The following is a 16,234-nucleotide window of genomic DNA, read 5'->3' as shown; positions in this document are numbered from 1 at the left end:
ATCACTCTAGCCTGGGCAACAGAGTGAGACCCTGTCTCAAAAAAAGATAAAAACACTTTAGGCGAAAAGCAAGACAAGGCTGATGCAATTTTTCATGCCAGTTCAGTTTCATGCCAGTTCGGCAGTTTCAGGGAAAACTGCTGATGCTGTCAACAAGTGGTAAAAGTCAAACTCCTGAAGTAAAATTGCCAGATGTTGATATGGCACCCTCAGAAACGCCTTCCTCTTCTGCAGAGTAAGTTGCATCAACCTCTTCCTTAGTTTTCTGGGGGTAAGTCAAAGTCAAGAAGTTTAACCATACAGTGTGCTCTCCCATCTTGCAGCTCCATCAAAAGTACAATTTTAATCTTTTTTTAAAATCTTTAATGTTTTTCCCCCAGGACTATCTTTATTGGCATGACTGTACTGTATGGTATAGGTGTTCACAGTACCATTTACTATATGAGTACTGTAGAGTTTACTGTGTTTATTGTATATGAATACTGTATATGTGTACTGTGTGTACAAAATTAAGAGGTAAAGCAGTGTAATAATATACTGAGTACATTACACAAACATGCTATAATAAATTATTTTTATTATAAAGAATAGTAATTATAATTATTCAAGAAACACTGATAAGGTGTCTTTAAACAGACAAACAAACAAATACCCATAGAAGAAAGTTATATGTTGACTGGTTGATAAAAATATTTGGATCCAAGGCTCATAGAAGCTAACCCTGTATTTCCCCAGCAACAATCATTCAGCATTCACTAATTCCGTGTGCACAGAAAATTCACAGAACCTAACTACCACAAGTAACAATTCACTGCATATATATATAAATGAATGTGTGTACATGTGCACATGTGTTACGTATTTCATGACTCAAGCCTTTATATTTCTCACAAAGACTTACACTCCCTCAAGGGTAGAGATGACAGTTTTGGAACAATGCATATTTCTAATAAATGTTGACAGAGCTGCCCTCAATGGTCCAATTCTCCTTAGAGATATATATATATGTAAGACATACAAAGGGGATGAGACTTTTTCAATGTCTTATTCCCTGTTCCATCCCCCAACCCGCCAAATGACAAACTGTCATAAACAGGGAAATTTAACAAGTTATGCACGTCTTTTTCTTTTCTCTTCTAGATTGTTTCCTCCATCTCTCATTATTTTAAAATATGCTTGAGATGGATTTATAGTATTAATAAGAGGAAAGTTGTTGCTGACATTTTACCTAAATGCATGTTAACCACCAGGTCTCTCCTCTCGATTATTCTCAGGTACAGTGTAAGGCTCTAAACTGGGTCAATCTTTAATATAATTCTTTGAATGATAAGTGATTACCTGCCACAAAAAGATTTCACAGGGACAATTTTGTTTCTTGTTAGTATAAATTCTCAGATACTAAGACATTTCTCTGGCCAAAAGATTTCCCTCAATAGTTATATTCAAAAGGAAAGGTATGTCACCACTGAGTTCACTAAAGGCGAACACACTTGTAAAAGTCCTTCCTGTATCTTTTAAACTCTGGTATGAATCTTTCGATGGTGAGTGAACGATGAACTGTGGCTGAAGGTCTTTCCACATTCATTGCATTCAAAGGGTTTCTCTCCAGTGTGAGTTCTCATGTGCTGAGTTAAAGCAAAGTTGTCACAGAAGGCTTTCTCACATTCTTTGCATTCAAAGGGTTTTTCTCCAGTGTGGATCCTATTATGCCGAACAAAATTTGCAGGTTGGGTAAAAGCCTTCCCACATTCTCTACAAACATAGGGCTTCTCTCCAGTGTGAATCCTCATGTGTCGAGTGAAGGAAGAGCTATAGTAAAAGGCTTTTGCACATTTTTTGCACTCTAAGGGTTTTTGTCCACTGTGGGTCCTGTTGTGTCGAATAAAAACAGAGTGGTGTGTAAAGGCCTTTCCACATTTACTGCACTCATAAGGCTTCTCACCAGTGTGAATCCTCATGTGTTGAATTAAGGAAGAGCTGTCACAAAAGGCCTTCCCACATCCTTTGCACTCAAAGGGCTTCTCTCCGGTATGGGTCCTCTTATGTCGGATGAAAGTGGAGCGATGAGTAAAGGCCTTTCCACATTCACCGCACTCATAGGGTTTCTCTCCAGTGTGAATCCTCATGTGCTGAGTGAAGGATGAGTTGAGGCAAAAGGCTTTTCCACATTCTTTACATAAAAATGGTTTTTCTCCCGTGTGGGTCATATTGTGCTGGATAAATGTGGAGCGGTGCGTGAAGGCCTTTCCACATTCACTGCACTCATAGAGTTTCTTTCCAGTATGAATCCTCATGTGTTGAGCAAATGAGGAGCTGTAGTAAAAAGCTTTCCCACATTCTTTGCATAAAAAGGGTTTTTCTCGAGTGTGAGTCATATTATGCTGGATAAAAGAAGAGCGGTGGGTGAATGCTTTGTCACATTCTTTGCACTCATAGGGCTTATCTCCAGTGTGAATACGCTGGTGCTCTGTGAGGTGAAACCTGCGTTTGAAGGCTTTCCCACACTCAACACACTTATATGGCTTTTCCCCAGTATGAAGCCTCATATGTCGAATGACATCAGCCATATAACGACAGGCTTTCCCACACTCATTGCACTCATAGGGCTTCACTCCAGCATGAATCTGTTGATGCCGAACGAGGGCCCACTTCTTGCTAAAGCCTTTCCCACATTCCATGCATGTGTAAGGGTTATTCCTTGCGTCAATTATGGGGTCTTTTCCTCGTCGTTGAGAGTCATGTTCATAGAGAGCATCTTGTGGAGTGACTCGTTCCTGTAAAACCCTTAAGCCCAGACTATCATCTGGCTCCAAATCATCATGTTTATAGCTCAACTTTCCAGGGTATACCTCTTTGTGCGGGTTTGTTCCTGTCCTCAAGTTCCCTTCCTGAATTTCTATTAGCTTTTCCTCATCTCTAGCTTGCCCAAACCTGGAATCTCTTGAGGATCTCTGTGCCAGAAGTTCCTGGAAAGAGGATTCCTCAGAGAAGGCCAGCTGAGAAACAGTAGGCTCTGTAGTCTTGGGTTTTGCTTTTTCACCTGAATGAAATCCAATATAAAAAAAACAACATTAGTGATGTCAACATAGAACAAACAAAATCACCACTTTAGCAGAAGAATGAAGGTGACAACAGTGTCTCTGATGTCTACTGCATTTTTTTTTTTTTTTTGAGTCTCGTTCTGTCGCTCAGGCTCGAGTGCCGTGGCACGATCTTGGCTTACTGCAAGCTCTGCCTCACGGGTTCACACCATTCTCCTGCCTCAGCCTCCAGAGTAGCTGGGACTACAGGCGCCCGCCACCACACCAAGCTAATGTTTTTGTATTTGTAGTAGAGACAGGGTTTCACCATGTTAGCCAGGATGGTCTCGATCCCCTGACCTCGTGATCCACCCACCTCGGCCTCCCAAAGTGCTGGGATTACAGGCGTGAGCCACCGCACCTGGCCGCCTACTGCATTTTTACATCTCTCAAAACCAGGCTTGCAAATTCTTTCCTAATTCTTGGACTCTTGAGATCTTTAAAAGGAAACCCAAAGGAAAAGCAAGGGCAGAGGACAGAGAATCTGGAATGGAGACAGCTCCTCACTCTCCCAAATGAGGGAGAGTGGGCAGACTAATAATTACAATGTGTGTGATGAATGTGCTCTGACAGAGGCAGTCTCATGGCGCTATGATAATGCAGGGAAGGTACACTTAACATGGCCCAGAAGAGAGACAGAGAGGGATCAGAGGATGTCTTGGATCACAGCACCAAGAAAAGGTGCTATGTGAGCTTTCTTTAAAAAGAAGAGTAGGAGTTCCCAGACAGAGGAATTAGGAGGGAAACTTTGGCAGATGAAAACAGAATGTACAAGGGTTGAAAGTCTTGAAAGAATGCTGATTGCTGAGTAATGTAAATGGAATGAGATGACGGAGATGAGGATGGAAAGGCAGGCAGAGACAGAGAAGAAACATATTCTCAGAATTCTTGCCTGTAAAAGTGAGGAGGGTGAGAAGCATCTGGATGAACATAATGAGTTCTGAATTGTGTTCAGATGTCTGAATAAAGACTAAATGAACATACACAAAATAGGTAAGATCTACATGAAGAAAATTATAAAAGTCAACACACTAAAGATCTATATGAAAAGAGATTAATCAATATAAAGTTGTCAGTTCTCCCTAAATTCACTTCTAAATTCAATATAACATCAGATAAAATCTCAATAGGGTTTTTCATAGATATTGACAAGCTGACTGTGGATAGAGACCAGTCAGCTAATACAGAGACTAGGATAACTCTGAAGAATAAAGCAGGGGACTTATCTGTGAGGAATTAGTATTATGATGAAACTATATGCATTCAGGCAGTGTGGTTAGGCATAGATATAAGACAAACAGTGAAAGGGAAAAATGAAATAGAGAACTCAGAAATGTATATATGTAACTTTGATATATGATAGAAGCAGCAGAGAAAGCCATTGGGAAAAGGAGGAACCATTCAATAAATGGATTTAGAAAAATTATTTGCCACATGGAGAAAAATGAAATAATATTCCTACCTCATACCACATACGGAATTACCCCCAGAGTGATTAAGATCCAACTGTCAGAAGCTAAACATTAAACACAAAATAAAAATGAATATCTTTTGAGAAAGATTTCTAGAACAAGATATAAAAGCATTAATCATAAATGAAAAGAGTAATTTGACTAGAGTAAATATAATAAACAAAAAAGCAAACAAACAAAAAAGGTAACATTAGTATCAGATAGCAAAGACCTAAGAAAATGAGACAAAGAGTGGCATCACAAGATAATGAGAAGACCATGGAACCAGGAAGACAAAATCATCTTAAATCTGTATGCACCAAACACCAGAGCCTCAAAATACATGAACCAAAAACTGAGTTGAAAGGAGAAATAAACTCACAATTATAGTTGGGAACTTCACTCTACCCCAAAATGAAAAATGAACATATTATGCACTGATATTCCACAGAAGATGTACATTGACCAATCAACATGTGTTCACCTTTCTTGGTAATGGGGGAAAAACAAATTAGGACCACAATGAGATGCCCCATTTTATACTCACTAGGTTGAAAAAAACTAAAGGACCTGACAACATCAACTATTGAAGAGTATGTTGTTCTATGAAATCGTTCAGATACGGCAAGGGAAGTGAAATGGGTACAACCGTTTTAGGAAACAACAGAGCATTATCTAGTAAAATTCTTCTTTTGCTTATTTTATCATCCAGAAATGCCAGTCCAAGGAACTTTACTAAGAGAAACTCCTATAGATGTGTCTGAGGACACATGCATGAATTTATGGCAGCATAGTTTGTGAGAACAAAAAACAGTAAGCAAACATTTTTAAGCTCTCCCTGAAAATGAATACATTGTGTTATATTCATGCAATTGACTATAGCAGGAAAAAAATGAGTGAACTACAGCTATATGCATCATGAATGTTAGTAACTTACTGTTGAATAAGAGTGAAAACCCTAGAAGACAATATAAACCACAATACACTTTTTATAATGTTCAAAAAAAGCAAAATACACACACACAAGAATACAACATAACAACCTTTTATTTTTTTAGAAGGTTTATCAGTTTTAAATGGCATTATAAAAAGATATATAGATATGTTAAATTTATTTTTCTGACTTTTATTGTGATAAAATATAAAATGTACCATTTTGAGATAAAACAATCTTAAAAAGTAATGGGAAGACAAAGATAAAGTGGGCAAATATTTTAAATCACTCAAATTACCAAAACTGACAAGCAAAAACAGAATATCTGAATAGCCTATATTTATGGAAAAAACCTAAATCTTCCTACAGAATAAGCAATGGAATAACAAATCTTAAATTGGCCATGTATGCAAGGGAGGCAGCACAGGAATGGGAAAGGAAAGAAACACATTAACAGATGCAGGAAGCAGGTAATGTTCTTGTACTTGGCAAAAATTTGTAGGTGTTCATTACAATCTTTTTAAAGGAGGATGAATAAATATATTAATAAAATGCAATGAAAGAAAATAAAACAAAAAACCAGGACACACATTGACTAATGACGACAATGTGTCATAAATCACTATTTACCATTTTTCTAATTCTGCACACCTAGGGACAATTATGAAAGTCAGAGCGGGGGCCAGGTGTGGTGCCTCATGCCTGTAATCCCAGCACTTTGGAAGGCCAAGACAGGCGGATCACTGAAGGTCGGGAGTTCAAGACCAGCCTGGCCAACATGGTAAACCTCTTGTAAGAAGAGACACTAGAGAGCTTCCACTGTGTGTGAAGGCACTGAGGGAAGGCCATGTGAGCACAAAGTGAGAAGACAGCCGTCTGCAAGCTGGGAAGACAAACCTTATCAGAACCCAGCTATGCTGGTACCTTGCCCTTAGACTTGCAGCCTCTACACTGAGAGAAAATACATTTCTGCTATATAAGCCATGCAGTCTATAGTATTTTATTACAGCAGCCAGAGCAGACTAACATACTTTTCTAAGACTCACTTTCCTCATCTGAAAAACTGGGATGCTCTCAGTTCCTGCCTACAAGCTGTTAGGAGAAAAAGCATATAAAACATTCGTTTGTGGCTGGGTGTGGGGGCTCACACCTGTAATCCCAGTGCTTTGGGAGGCTGAGGCAGGAAGATCACTTGAGGCCAGGAATTACCAGCCTGGCCAACATAGCAAAACCCCGTCTCTACCTAAAATACAAAAAAATCAGCCAGGTGTGGTGGTGTATGCCTGTAATCACAGTTAGGAGGCTGAGGCACAAGAATCACTTGAACTCAAGAGGCAGAGGCTGCAATGAGCCGAGATTGTGCCACTGCACACTAGCCTAGGCGACAGAGTGAGACCCTGTCTCAAAAAAAAACCAAAAACCAAACAAAAGATCATTTGCGTGACAAAGGGTAAATGTTTGGTAAACTGTAGACTGCTGTCTATTATCATTATTATAGTTGAATTTAGCAATCAGAATGGCAACAGTGACCTGGGTAAGAACACATTAAGTGCTGTGGTGCTGAGCAACACCACTACCAGGCATCAAGGAATAAAGGGAAAGACACCAACTGCTCCGGGTATATGGAACAACGAAGGCTCTCATACATGGCTGGTAGAAATGTGAAATGGTGAGTTACTCTGAAACTGGTGGTTTCGATTAAAGCTAATCCTATGCCCACACTTGATCTGGCCAGTCTACTTGTATGTATATTCCCCACAGAAATATGGGTTTACATCCAACGAAAAATAAAATCAAGAATATTCGTAAGAGTAGTCTTCATAATATTCCAAAAATGGAGACCAAGTCAAATGTCCATCAATAGGAAAATGGGTATATGTGGTCTATTCATTCAATGTTGGTAATGAACTAACTCCAACTATATGCAACCACATGAATGAATCTGAGTCATAAAGATTATTAAAAGATGTCAGGACAGAGTATATACTGGGAGATTCTACGTATATGCCTTCAAAACTAATGTATGGTGATAGAGTGTAAACATTGGCTACTTTTGTAGAAGGGGATACTGACAAAGAATGAGCACAAGGAGCCTGTTAAGTGCTGAAAACACTGTATTTCTTGAACTGTGAGTTGGTTTCTCTGACTCGTACATATATAAAATTTTATAGAAATGAAACTTTATGATTTGTACACTTATTATGTATAAATTGCACCTCAGTACAAAACTAAGGGAAAAAATAAAGGAAGGTCTTGTGTAGATGTCTCTTCAAAGAATGAGAAGACTCCTCCAACAAGCTTGGCTGTTCAGGTGAAATAGAGTCAGCAATATTTAGATGCTGCTGGAGACGTAAGAGCATTAAAAAAAAAGTTTCCCCCAGGTATCAGAAACATCATCATGTTTTTAAATGTTGAGTACAGAGGGGATAAAAATATAGAAGAGGTAGGAAATAAGTGAAGAAGCATGTTCCCTGATGCAGCAGAGAGATTCATGTATGGCTTCTCATGATCCCCAAGTCATGGTGTTCATACCCTTTTGTAGTCCCCCTGTTAGAATGCTGGCAGGACCTCGATTTGCTTCTAAAGAATAGAATATGACAAAAATGATGGAATGTACATGATAAAATATACGTAATTTATAAGACTGCAGCATCAGTTTTGCTGGAGTCTCACATAGTGGCTTGATTTGAAGAAGTGAGCTGACTGTGATGAGCTATGAGCTGCCTATGACAGTCCTGAGAGGACCCGGCTAAGCTGTGCCCGGACTCCCAGTCCATAGGTGGAAGATAATAAATGAGTGATGTTTCCAGCTGCAGGGTTTGTGGTAATATTGTTACATATGAATAGCAGTAGACGGCTAATACACCTGAGAAGGCAGAAAGTGTAATCTAGATTCTGTAGGAGAAATTAGCCATGGCTAGGATGAGAACTCTTCCACAGAAGTGAGAAAGAAGTTGCAGGATGAGTCAGATGCACGTGAATCAGTAAGTGTCAAAAAGCAAGAAAATCAAGTGTGTAGGCTTTATTCATAAAGTAGGTCAGATGCTCTGACATCAGTGGCAAGGGAGGCGGTGATACACGGAATATGTGAGTGGATGCAGATATAACACACAGGGCTGACCAGAGGCACTGAGCACATGTGGGGAAAACAGTGAGGAATATGGTAGCATTATGCAAGCGAGAGATAATCACTTGGCCTACAGTACTAACGCTGGAGCTGATGGAACTGGTGAAGGTGAGGGATTCAGGAGACATGGATGATGTAAAGCGGTCAAGATTCAGGGATGGCTGAATATTGGGTATGAGGGAGATGGAGGTATTGAGGAGTTGTCCACGTTTGTTTTTAGCCTTCTTTACTCATTGAAAGGGGCATTAGCTTAAAATGGGGAGATCATGAGGGCCTTTTGAAGCATGATGAGTATGAGGTGCCTCTGAGACATTCAAGTGAAGATGTGGAACTGGGGAGAGGGGTGAAAGCTGGCTGAGCAGGCAAGAAGGGCACTAGAGGGGCGAGATGGTGAATCTGCAGTGTCACAAATCCAGCCGCTTGATGGCTCCAGCTCCCTTTGGCAGCCCAGATGTGGGACTGACAAAGGCAATCATCACCTTGAGGTTTTAGAAGACAGGAGGGCCAGAAAACAGTAGGGCTAGGGAGTGCTTCTGGGTATCTGATACACAAATGAAAGGATGGATGGATGGATGGATCAATAAATGACGGGCTGGAGAAGGTGAAAAATGGTGGGATGCAGAGTGTAGTTTGAAATAGTAATCTGCAGGAAAAGAAAGGACTGTCTTCTGAATGCAGAAGAACATCCGAGCTATCACTATTCCTTATCACTAACACTACATGAATATTACTAACAGGTAACTTCTGTTGAGCCAGTCTGGGTCAGGCAGTGTGCTAGGCAGTTTCCTGTTATGCAATCACATTCCCAAACAACCCAGTCATGCAGAAACTATCATCACTACCTTTCAAATGTAGGCTAAGTTTATCAGATAAGTGTGTGTTCACTATACCCATGGGCTCTTCTCCTTGGGCATAAGAAAGCTAAACCACATTTCCCAGCCTGATACAACATGTATCCTAATACCCAGTTCTTGTCAATGAAATGTGAATGAAGTGATGTGTGTGTGCAAATGGAAGTGACTACTGCCCGCCTCTCCCATTCCTCCTGGCCGGGGCAACCTTAAAGCTGCATATTGACAACAGAATGCATGTGATCCTAAATAAATACAGGTACACAGCTTTCCCGCTGACCCACACTGGACTATGGCATGGATGAAAAAACAAAACAAAACTAAACTAAACTAAATCTGTTGAGTTACCAGGATTTTGGAGTTTATTTTTCAGAGAAGGTAATTAACTCAGCCTAACTTATATACCAAAGGCACAGTGACATCACACAACTTCTCCAGAGTCATGACGCTAGTGAGTGGCAAATCATTAAAGGCTAGAATCTGTCTCCTACTGAGCATATTCCAACCTGAATAAAGGTGAAGAGTGTGTAACGGAGTGGGAAGATGGGGGACCATGGGGTCAAGGGCTCCATGACTGCTCAAGACCACAAAATAGCTGCCCATGGCATTTCAGACACAGTGATGCCTGGGTGGTCTGCAGGCTGCCCTGATACTCGCTGCCAGACTCTCAAAGTCACCAACCTGCACAAGTGCTTTGGGAGAGGCCTCTCTTCACTGTCCACAGGTCCTGTCCATGTTCCAGTAGGTAGATCAGCTCTGGTTTGGGAACAGGACGCCCTGTGCATGGAGAAACAAATGGAGTATGGTATATAGGTAAAGACAAAAAGAAAAGTCTGAGGTGGAAAGGAGTATATACATTTAACATACTACAACGAAACCCCAGAAGGGGCCCTCCCCCACTTCACCAAAACTATTTCCTAACTAACCTAAGTCAGTAGGATTCAACCACCCTGTGCATCAAAACTACCTAGCAACACCCAGTTCCAAAAACAGAAGAAATTAAACCAACTCTCTGAGCAGAAGGACTGAGCACTGGTAGTTTTTAAAGCTCCCCAGGTGATTTTGGTGCCCATGATGGTTGAAAAACACAGGACTAAATCGCCTGATGAATGGCATCTATTGATAGTCAGTTGTGTAAGGCAGGCCAGTGACTGAAGCGGAACATGGAGGCCTACTGCCCCACAAGGGTACTGGCCAGGGCCCTAGGCTGAGGAGAGAAAGCAGATAGAGAACTGGGTTAGCATGGATTGGCATTGACCAAGCCAGGAGCCAGCAGCACCTCAGGGCTTCTCATTAGGTGAAGTAATAAATTATTTTCAGGGTGAAATTGGCAGGAGGTGGTCTTCTTCCACATGCAGCCACACACATTTTGTCAACTGTGAAGGCTAAAAGACAGAAGACTCTGGAGAGAAGTCAGTGACTGAGGCACCAGGACCCAGAAGCATCAACTGGAAAATCTTGTCCTGGCATGCATCCAGCTGTCACTTAGCAAATGTTCACCATAGGATTACGCACACTTACATGCCACATGCACACTCAGCAAACGTTCTGCCATATGCCTGGCACTGAGCTGGGTGATGAGCAGTGTCAAAGGGGAATCAGGCCTGCCTTCATCTGTTAAGGAATCAAGCACCTGCTCCCACAGGGATGCTGCTCATGTTGGTCTCTCCTCCTGGAATGCTGTTTCCCATACATCTCCTTTTCACAGCTAATCACAGTTGTCATAAAATAACACCACGTTTACTTCATTAATGACTCATCCCTTGCGGGGATGCAGGGCTGGGAGAGTCCTGTCGACAGTAACCATTTGAACATCTGGACGAAGCGAGACCTTGGGCCTCCGTTAATTTCTACTCAGACCAACTTCTGGGCAAACTGACCATTAAAGATTTAGGTGGGAGAGCATTTGGTATTTATTAATTTGTTAAATGTAGCAAACACATGTGGAACACTTATTTTGTTTCCAGCTCTATTCTAAGCACTTTACGGGTATTAGTTAACTTGCTGTGACAGGTTACTATAAAAATGGCAAAATCAAAATGGTATCAGGTCCCAGCAAGTTCCTGCTGCCTGCTCAAGGCTGGGAGTTTGAGGCTATTCTTTCTACTGAGGATCAAATTCACTAACAGCTATGGGAATGTTAAAGATTCAGCCCTAAGCCAACACTCAACATTCAAGAGACAGGAAAGAGAAAAGAAAAAAAGAACAGCTTTCTCAGATAGCATACACCCATGCCATTTGAGAATGTGTCTATGCCCCCTTTACATAATCATCTGTAGCAGCAGAGGAGCAAGGCACAGGCCTTAGGAAATAATGGTTCACCGTGCAGGTGCCAGGGGCCAAATAGACTTTTCAGCTGAGACTGTGTTGCTGAGAAAGGTACCAGCAGCACTGAAAACAAGCACCTCCTTAGTACCTGTGTCAATCACCCGCTGCTTGCAGAACCTCCCATTATCCACAGGTCCTGCTAACTGGGCTGTGAGGACATTTGACTTAACCAAGCTGGGCCAATTACCTCTTGTGGCAGTCTGGGATAAGGATATCAGACTGAGGCCAGCTGTGCTAGACAGTGGGATGAAAGTGTTGAGGAGGACTATGTTCCTTACACAACAATCTTTGATGGACACGAAAGGAAACCCAGCAAGAGGAGGTCAGACCACAACGTGCTGAGGCTGCAGGGATCAGGGAAGGGTGGGTCCTGAGGCTTCCGGACCAGCCATGCCTAGAAAAGGTGGATTCAAAGAGGCTGTGGGTCCCCAACATGGGAGGGCAATGAGGTCTTACCCAGTGAGACCAGGAGCCTGCAGGTCTCCAGCATCACCTCCTGGTACAGGGTCCTCTGGGCCGGGTCCAGGTGCCCCCATTCCTCTCCAGTGAAGGTCACAACCACATCTTCAAATGATACTAATGCCTGGGAAGTCAAACAGAGGTGACAGGTGGCTGTGGAGCTATTAGGTGAAATTACAGCCCATTTCTTGGTTACCGGCAAAGGGTCCAGAGGCCCTGAATCACCCAGCAACTCCTGAGAACCACTGAGCTCTGTGGAGGCAGATGGTGCCACTGATGGAATACAAAGATGTGGGAGAGAAAAGCCTCCTATGTTGGAAACCACTGGAAAATGATACAAGCAATGATAATCCCATATGACTGTGAAGAGCAGACAGTAACGTCCTAGGACATTAGAAGAATGGGGGAAAATAAGACTTCAAACAATAATCACAGCAGCAGTAGCTGAGTCTCACTGGTCTGCACTGTTTGCCTGCACCTGAGGGCTTTACATGGTGTGTTCAAGCAAGTAAATGTCTCCAGGTCTGGAATCAGGCTCCTGAAGTTTAGATCCAGCCTCTTGAACCAACCCATGCCAGATGTGTGACCTTGGAGAAGTCTCTTAATTTCTTGGAGCCCCAGTTTCCACATCAATACATTAATAGTTCCCACTTCAACAGACTGTTGTGAGAAGTAATGAGAAAATGTTCATAAAGCAAACACTGCAGCACCCAGCATGTGTTACAATGTGTTTGTCAATTTCAGTAATCATCCTATAACCCATGATGTAAATGCCATCATCATCTCCATTTCAGTCAGCAAATTGAGGCTCAGTCAAGTCACTCAGAGGTGCATGTCTAATAAGCAGAAGCAGGATTTGAACCCACATCCCTCAGGTCCAGGATCTATGGGTGTAACCCCTGTACTCCTCCATTACCACAGTGAATCCACAGTGACAAGGGCTAAAAATATTTCCTATAATTTTTACTATTAAAACAATTTCAGTCACTCCTGAAAATATTTCCATAGATATGGAAGGAAGAGCAGAGCCTTTCTTTGCCTCATAGAAGAGGTACCTGAAGAGGTACCAACTGCTTAGGGCTTAGGAGGGCTCAAACAAGGTTTCCCTGCCCTCAGGCAGCTGGGACTTGCAGACTCCCTGGAATATTCCACAATGAGCACTAATCTGTTCTTTTTCTTCCTGAGCCACAATTAGCACATTTCCCTTAGGTACCAGGTAACACAAGTGGCCAAGGGCAATGCAGGCTGTGGCTCTAAGAACCTGGGCAGTTGCCTTAAGCACCTTGTCTGTCCTGGGTGAGAATGGGATGTTGGCATGATGACCATCAGATGATCACACAAAATACATGTCAGCAGGTGACAAGCCCTGGTGTCATTCTACGTCTCCTCATGCCTCTGCCTTTGTCCATACAGTTCCCCTTGCCAGGAAGGTTCCCCTAAGACCCCTTCATTCCAATGCCCACCTGCTAGAGAGAGGCCTGCACCTTCCCCTTGCAAAGTATACTTTAGCTGTCGCCCCAAGGGATCTCCAATCCACTGTGGGTGAAATATTGGTTAAAAATGTAAGCTTTTGGCTGGGCATCTTGACTCATGCCAGTAAGTACTCTGAGAGGCCAAAGTGGGAGGATTGTTTGAGTTCAGGAGTTCAAGGCCAGCCTGGGCAACACAGTGAGCCCCTGTCTCTACAAAAAATTAAAAAATTAGCTGGGTGTGGTGCCACACACCGATAATCCTAGCTACTTGGGAGGCTTAGTGGGGAGGATTGCTAGTGAGCTGTGATGGGGCCACTGCACTCCAGCCTGAGCAACAGAGCTAGACCCTCTTTCAATAAATAAATAAATAAATAATGTAGGCCTTTGTGCTCGATATACTGTATTGTTTCTGTTACTTGTGACCTATGCAACCTTGGGTAGTTAATCTGAGTCTCCGGTTCCTCTTCTGTAAAGAAAGGAAAATGAAAGAATTTTACTCTGAGAAGAAGGGCATTAAATAAGATAATACGCAGAAACTGCCCCTCAGCACATTATCAGTGTGCTCAGTGAAGACCAGCTATTATTTGTTGCTGTTAGTATTTTTCCTATTTGCTCCGGTAGCACCCTAGGAGAGATCAATGCAGCACACATCCAGGAGAAGGCTTGCAGAGATCTAGGGACAATGTGACGGGGAAAATTGTCCAATGAGCTTGGCATGTGCAGGAGAGAAGAATGGGAGGGGAAGTGTCCTGGTGGACTGGGCAGTGACTCTGCAGCCATGGTGGGGTGTGGGGTGGAGTTGGGTTAGATTAAATCTAAGTAGGATGGGAGCCCCAGAGGGTAGAATCTCATTCATTAATCACTTATCGACTAAGTGGTACAGGCCCAGAACAGAACAGTTTTGGGGCTGGGGATGGAAAACAGAAGCTCACATTCCGGGTTTAGGGGACAGATCCTCAGCAATAACAATCAAGATAAAGTCAGAAGACTCTAGAAAACAACACAAGAGTGAGAAGACCACAAAGACTGGGAGAGACTTTACATGATGAAACCAGGGAAGCTCTCTGTGAAGAGACCCTGGAACAAGGTTAGATTGAGGTTAGAGAACAGGCCAGGTGAGGAAAAATGAATAGACAACTCCTGAAGGTGATCAGAGTTATGAGGAGTCAACAGTGTGACATGCTGGAGAGTAACTTGGGGCCTGTTATGTGCTCACATTCCAAGAGACACACATTCACGTACACTGTCATTCATGAATATTGAACTGGATTTGCTTTTTAAATACAAGATCATGTGTTAAACAGGAGCATGGATTCACTGCCGTTAGGCGGCATGCCGGATTCATCTGTAATAAACAGGGCATCTACAAAGACAAATCCAATGAGCTTCTTGTCTTCTAGCCTCCTGCCAAAAATGCTGCTCCCGCCTCACCTCTTGCCCTCGAGGCTCTCATTCCCTCTCCTAGCTTTTGGTAGAGCCATACTTCCGCTGGAATGATTCCCTAAAACAACAGCAGGACCTGGGAAGTCCTTCTTCAAAGACGGCACCTAGAGCGATGCTCTCCGAGCACTGAAAGGGGACCACGTCACAAGCGTACCCGCTCCAGTTGCCTCCACAGAGAAAAGTATTGAGACTCGCATTTTAGACCCGAGGGAATGGAGGCCGAGGGCAGCGAGGCGACAGCTCAAGGTTAGAGCCAGAAACAGGGACCTCTCCTTACAACTCCTGTCCTGGATTCAGGACCCTGGGTAGGAAGTGATTAGACCTGCCCTCTCACTTCACCCTCTCCCGGGATCTCCATATCCTAGGGTATCAAAAGGGAGAAGCGCAGAGTCCCGGAATCCCCGGTATTACAGCGGATGGGTGCGGGCGGTGACCCGAGCGCACGCGGGCTGCGGAACCCTCCACTCACCAACGCCGGCGCCGCCATGGGCCCAGGGGGCGGGGTGAGGCCGTGAGAGTCGGCGAGGAAGCCGGTCCTGCTGGCTCGGCCGACCCTGGGCTCCGGCTCTGGGCTGCGAGGGACCTCAGTCCTCGCTGCCGTATAAAACGCGCACAAGGTTCGCGACGCCACCTCTGCGCGCCGTGGGGACACAGGGCTGGCGCCAAGGCCCCAGGAAGCGTTTTGCTGACACTTGTGGGGGTGAGATCGCGGCTGACATAAAAGCGTGTAAGTGGGTCCTATCCTCCTCACTGTCCGTCTCTACTTGGTCTCAAAAAGTGGCCCCTGTCTGGCGTTGTGGCCGGTGTAGCGTCGGTAACAACAGCATCCTCAACCTAACGGCGTCGGAAGACTGGACGCCGGAAGTCCCGCCCACGCCGCTACGGGAAACGCCCCTCTGCGCCTTCCGTCTATGGCTTGGGGCCGGCTTCCGTCCCTTGTAGCACTGCCTTCTGGGTAATGTAGTTTGACAGAATCCGGGTGGTACCTGGAGCGCACTCTCTGTTCTCGGTGACGCGGCTTCTCAAGGTTCCCAAGAAAGGGATTGGCTTCACCTCCTCTTAAAGGATAGGTACACAGATTTCCGTGGA

The 16,234-nt window shown here is 43.5% G+C and overlaps 1 protein-coding gene across 1 annotated transcript; it reads right to left on the bottom strand.

Moving 5' to 3' along the window:
- Positions 1-560: 560 nt before the first annotated feature.
- Positions 561-16,011, bottom strand: ZNF599 (zinc finger protein 599). Its single transcript, XM_023197010.2, has 4 exons — positions 15,615-16,011; positions 12,228-12,354; positions 10,125-10,220; positions 561-3,040 (listed from the first exon to the last, which is right to left on the bottom strand). Exons 1-4 carry the CDS (start codon positions 15,630-15,632, stop codon positions 1,515-1,517), a joined length of 1,767 nt encoding a protein of 588 aa, XP_023052778.1. The 5' UTR covers positions 15,633-16,011; the 3' UTR covers positions 561-1,514.
- Between the last annotated feature and the right edge of the window lie 223 nt (positions 16,012-16,234).

This window comes from Piliocolobus tephrosceles, chromosome 21, assembly GCF_002776525.5.
Source record: "Piliocolobus tephrosceles isolate RC106 chromosome 21, ASM277652v3, whole genome shotgun sequence".
Taxonomy (NCBI): domain Eukaryota; kingdom Metazoa; phylum Chordata; class Mammalia; order Primates; family Cercopithecidae; genus Piliocolobus; species Piliocolobus tephrosceles.
The sequence above is the reverse complement of the archived record's forward strand: the minus strand, read 5'-3'. Positions and strand labels throughout refer to the sequence as shown.

Excerpts from the sequence above, each read along its gene's own strand:
- ZNF599 (XM_023197010.2), bottom strand. Across the intron at positions 10,221-12,227 it reads CAGGCTCCTGGTCTCACTGG|GGCGTCCTGTTCCCAAACCA; the intron begins GTAAGACCTCAT and ends CTCCATGCACAG. Across the intron at positions 3,041-10,124 it reads CTCCCAAAGCACTTGTGCAG|GTGAAAAAGCAAAACCCAAG; the intron begins GTTGGTGACTTT and ends GATTTCATTCAG.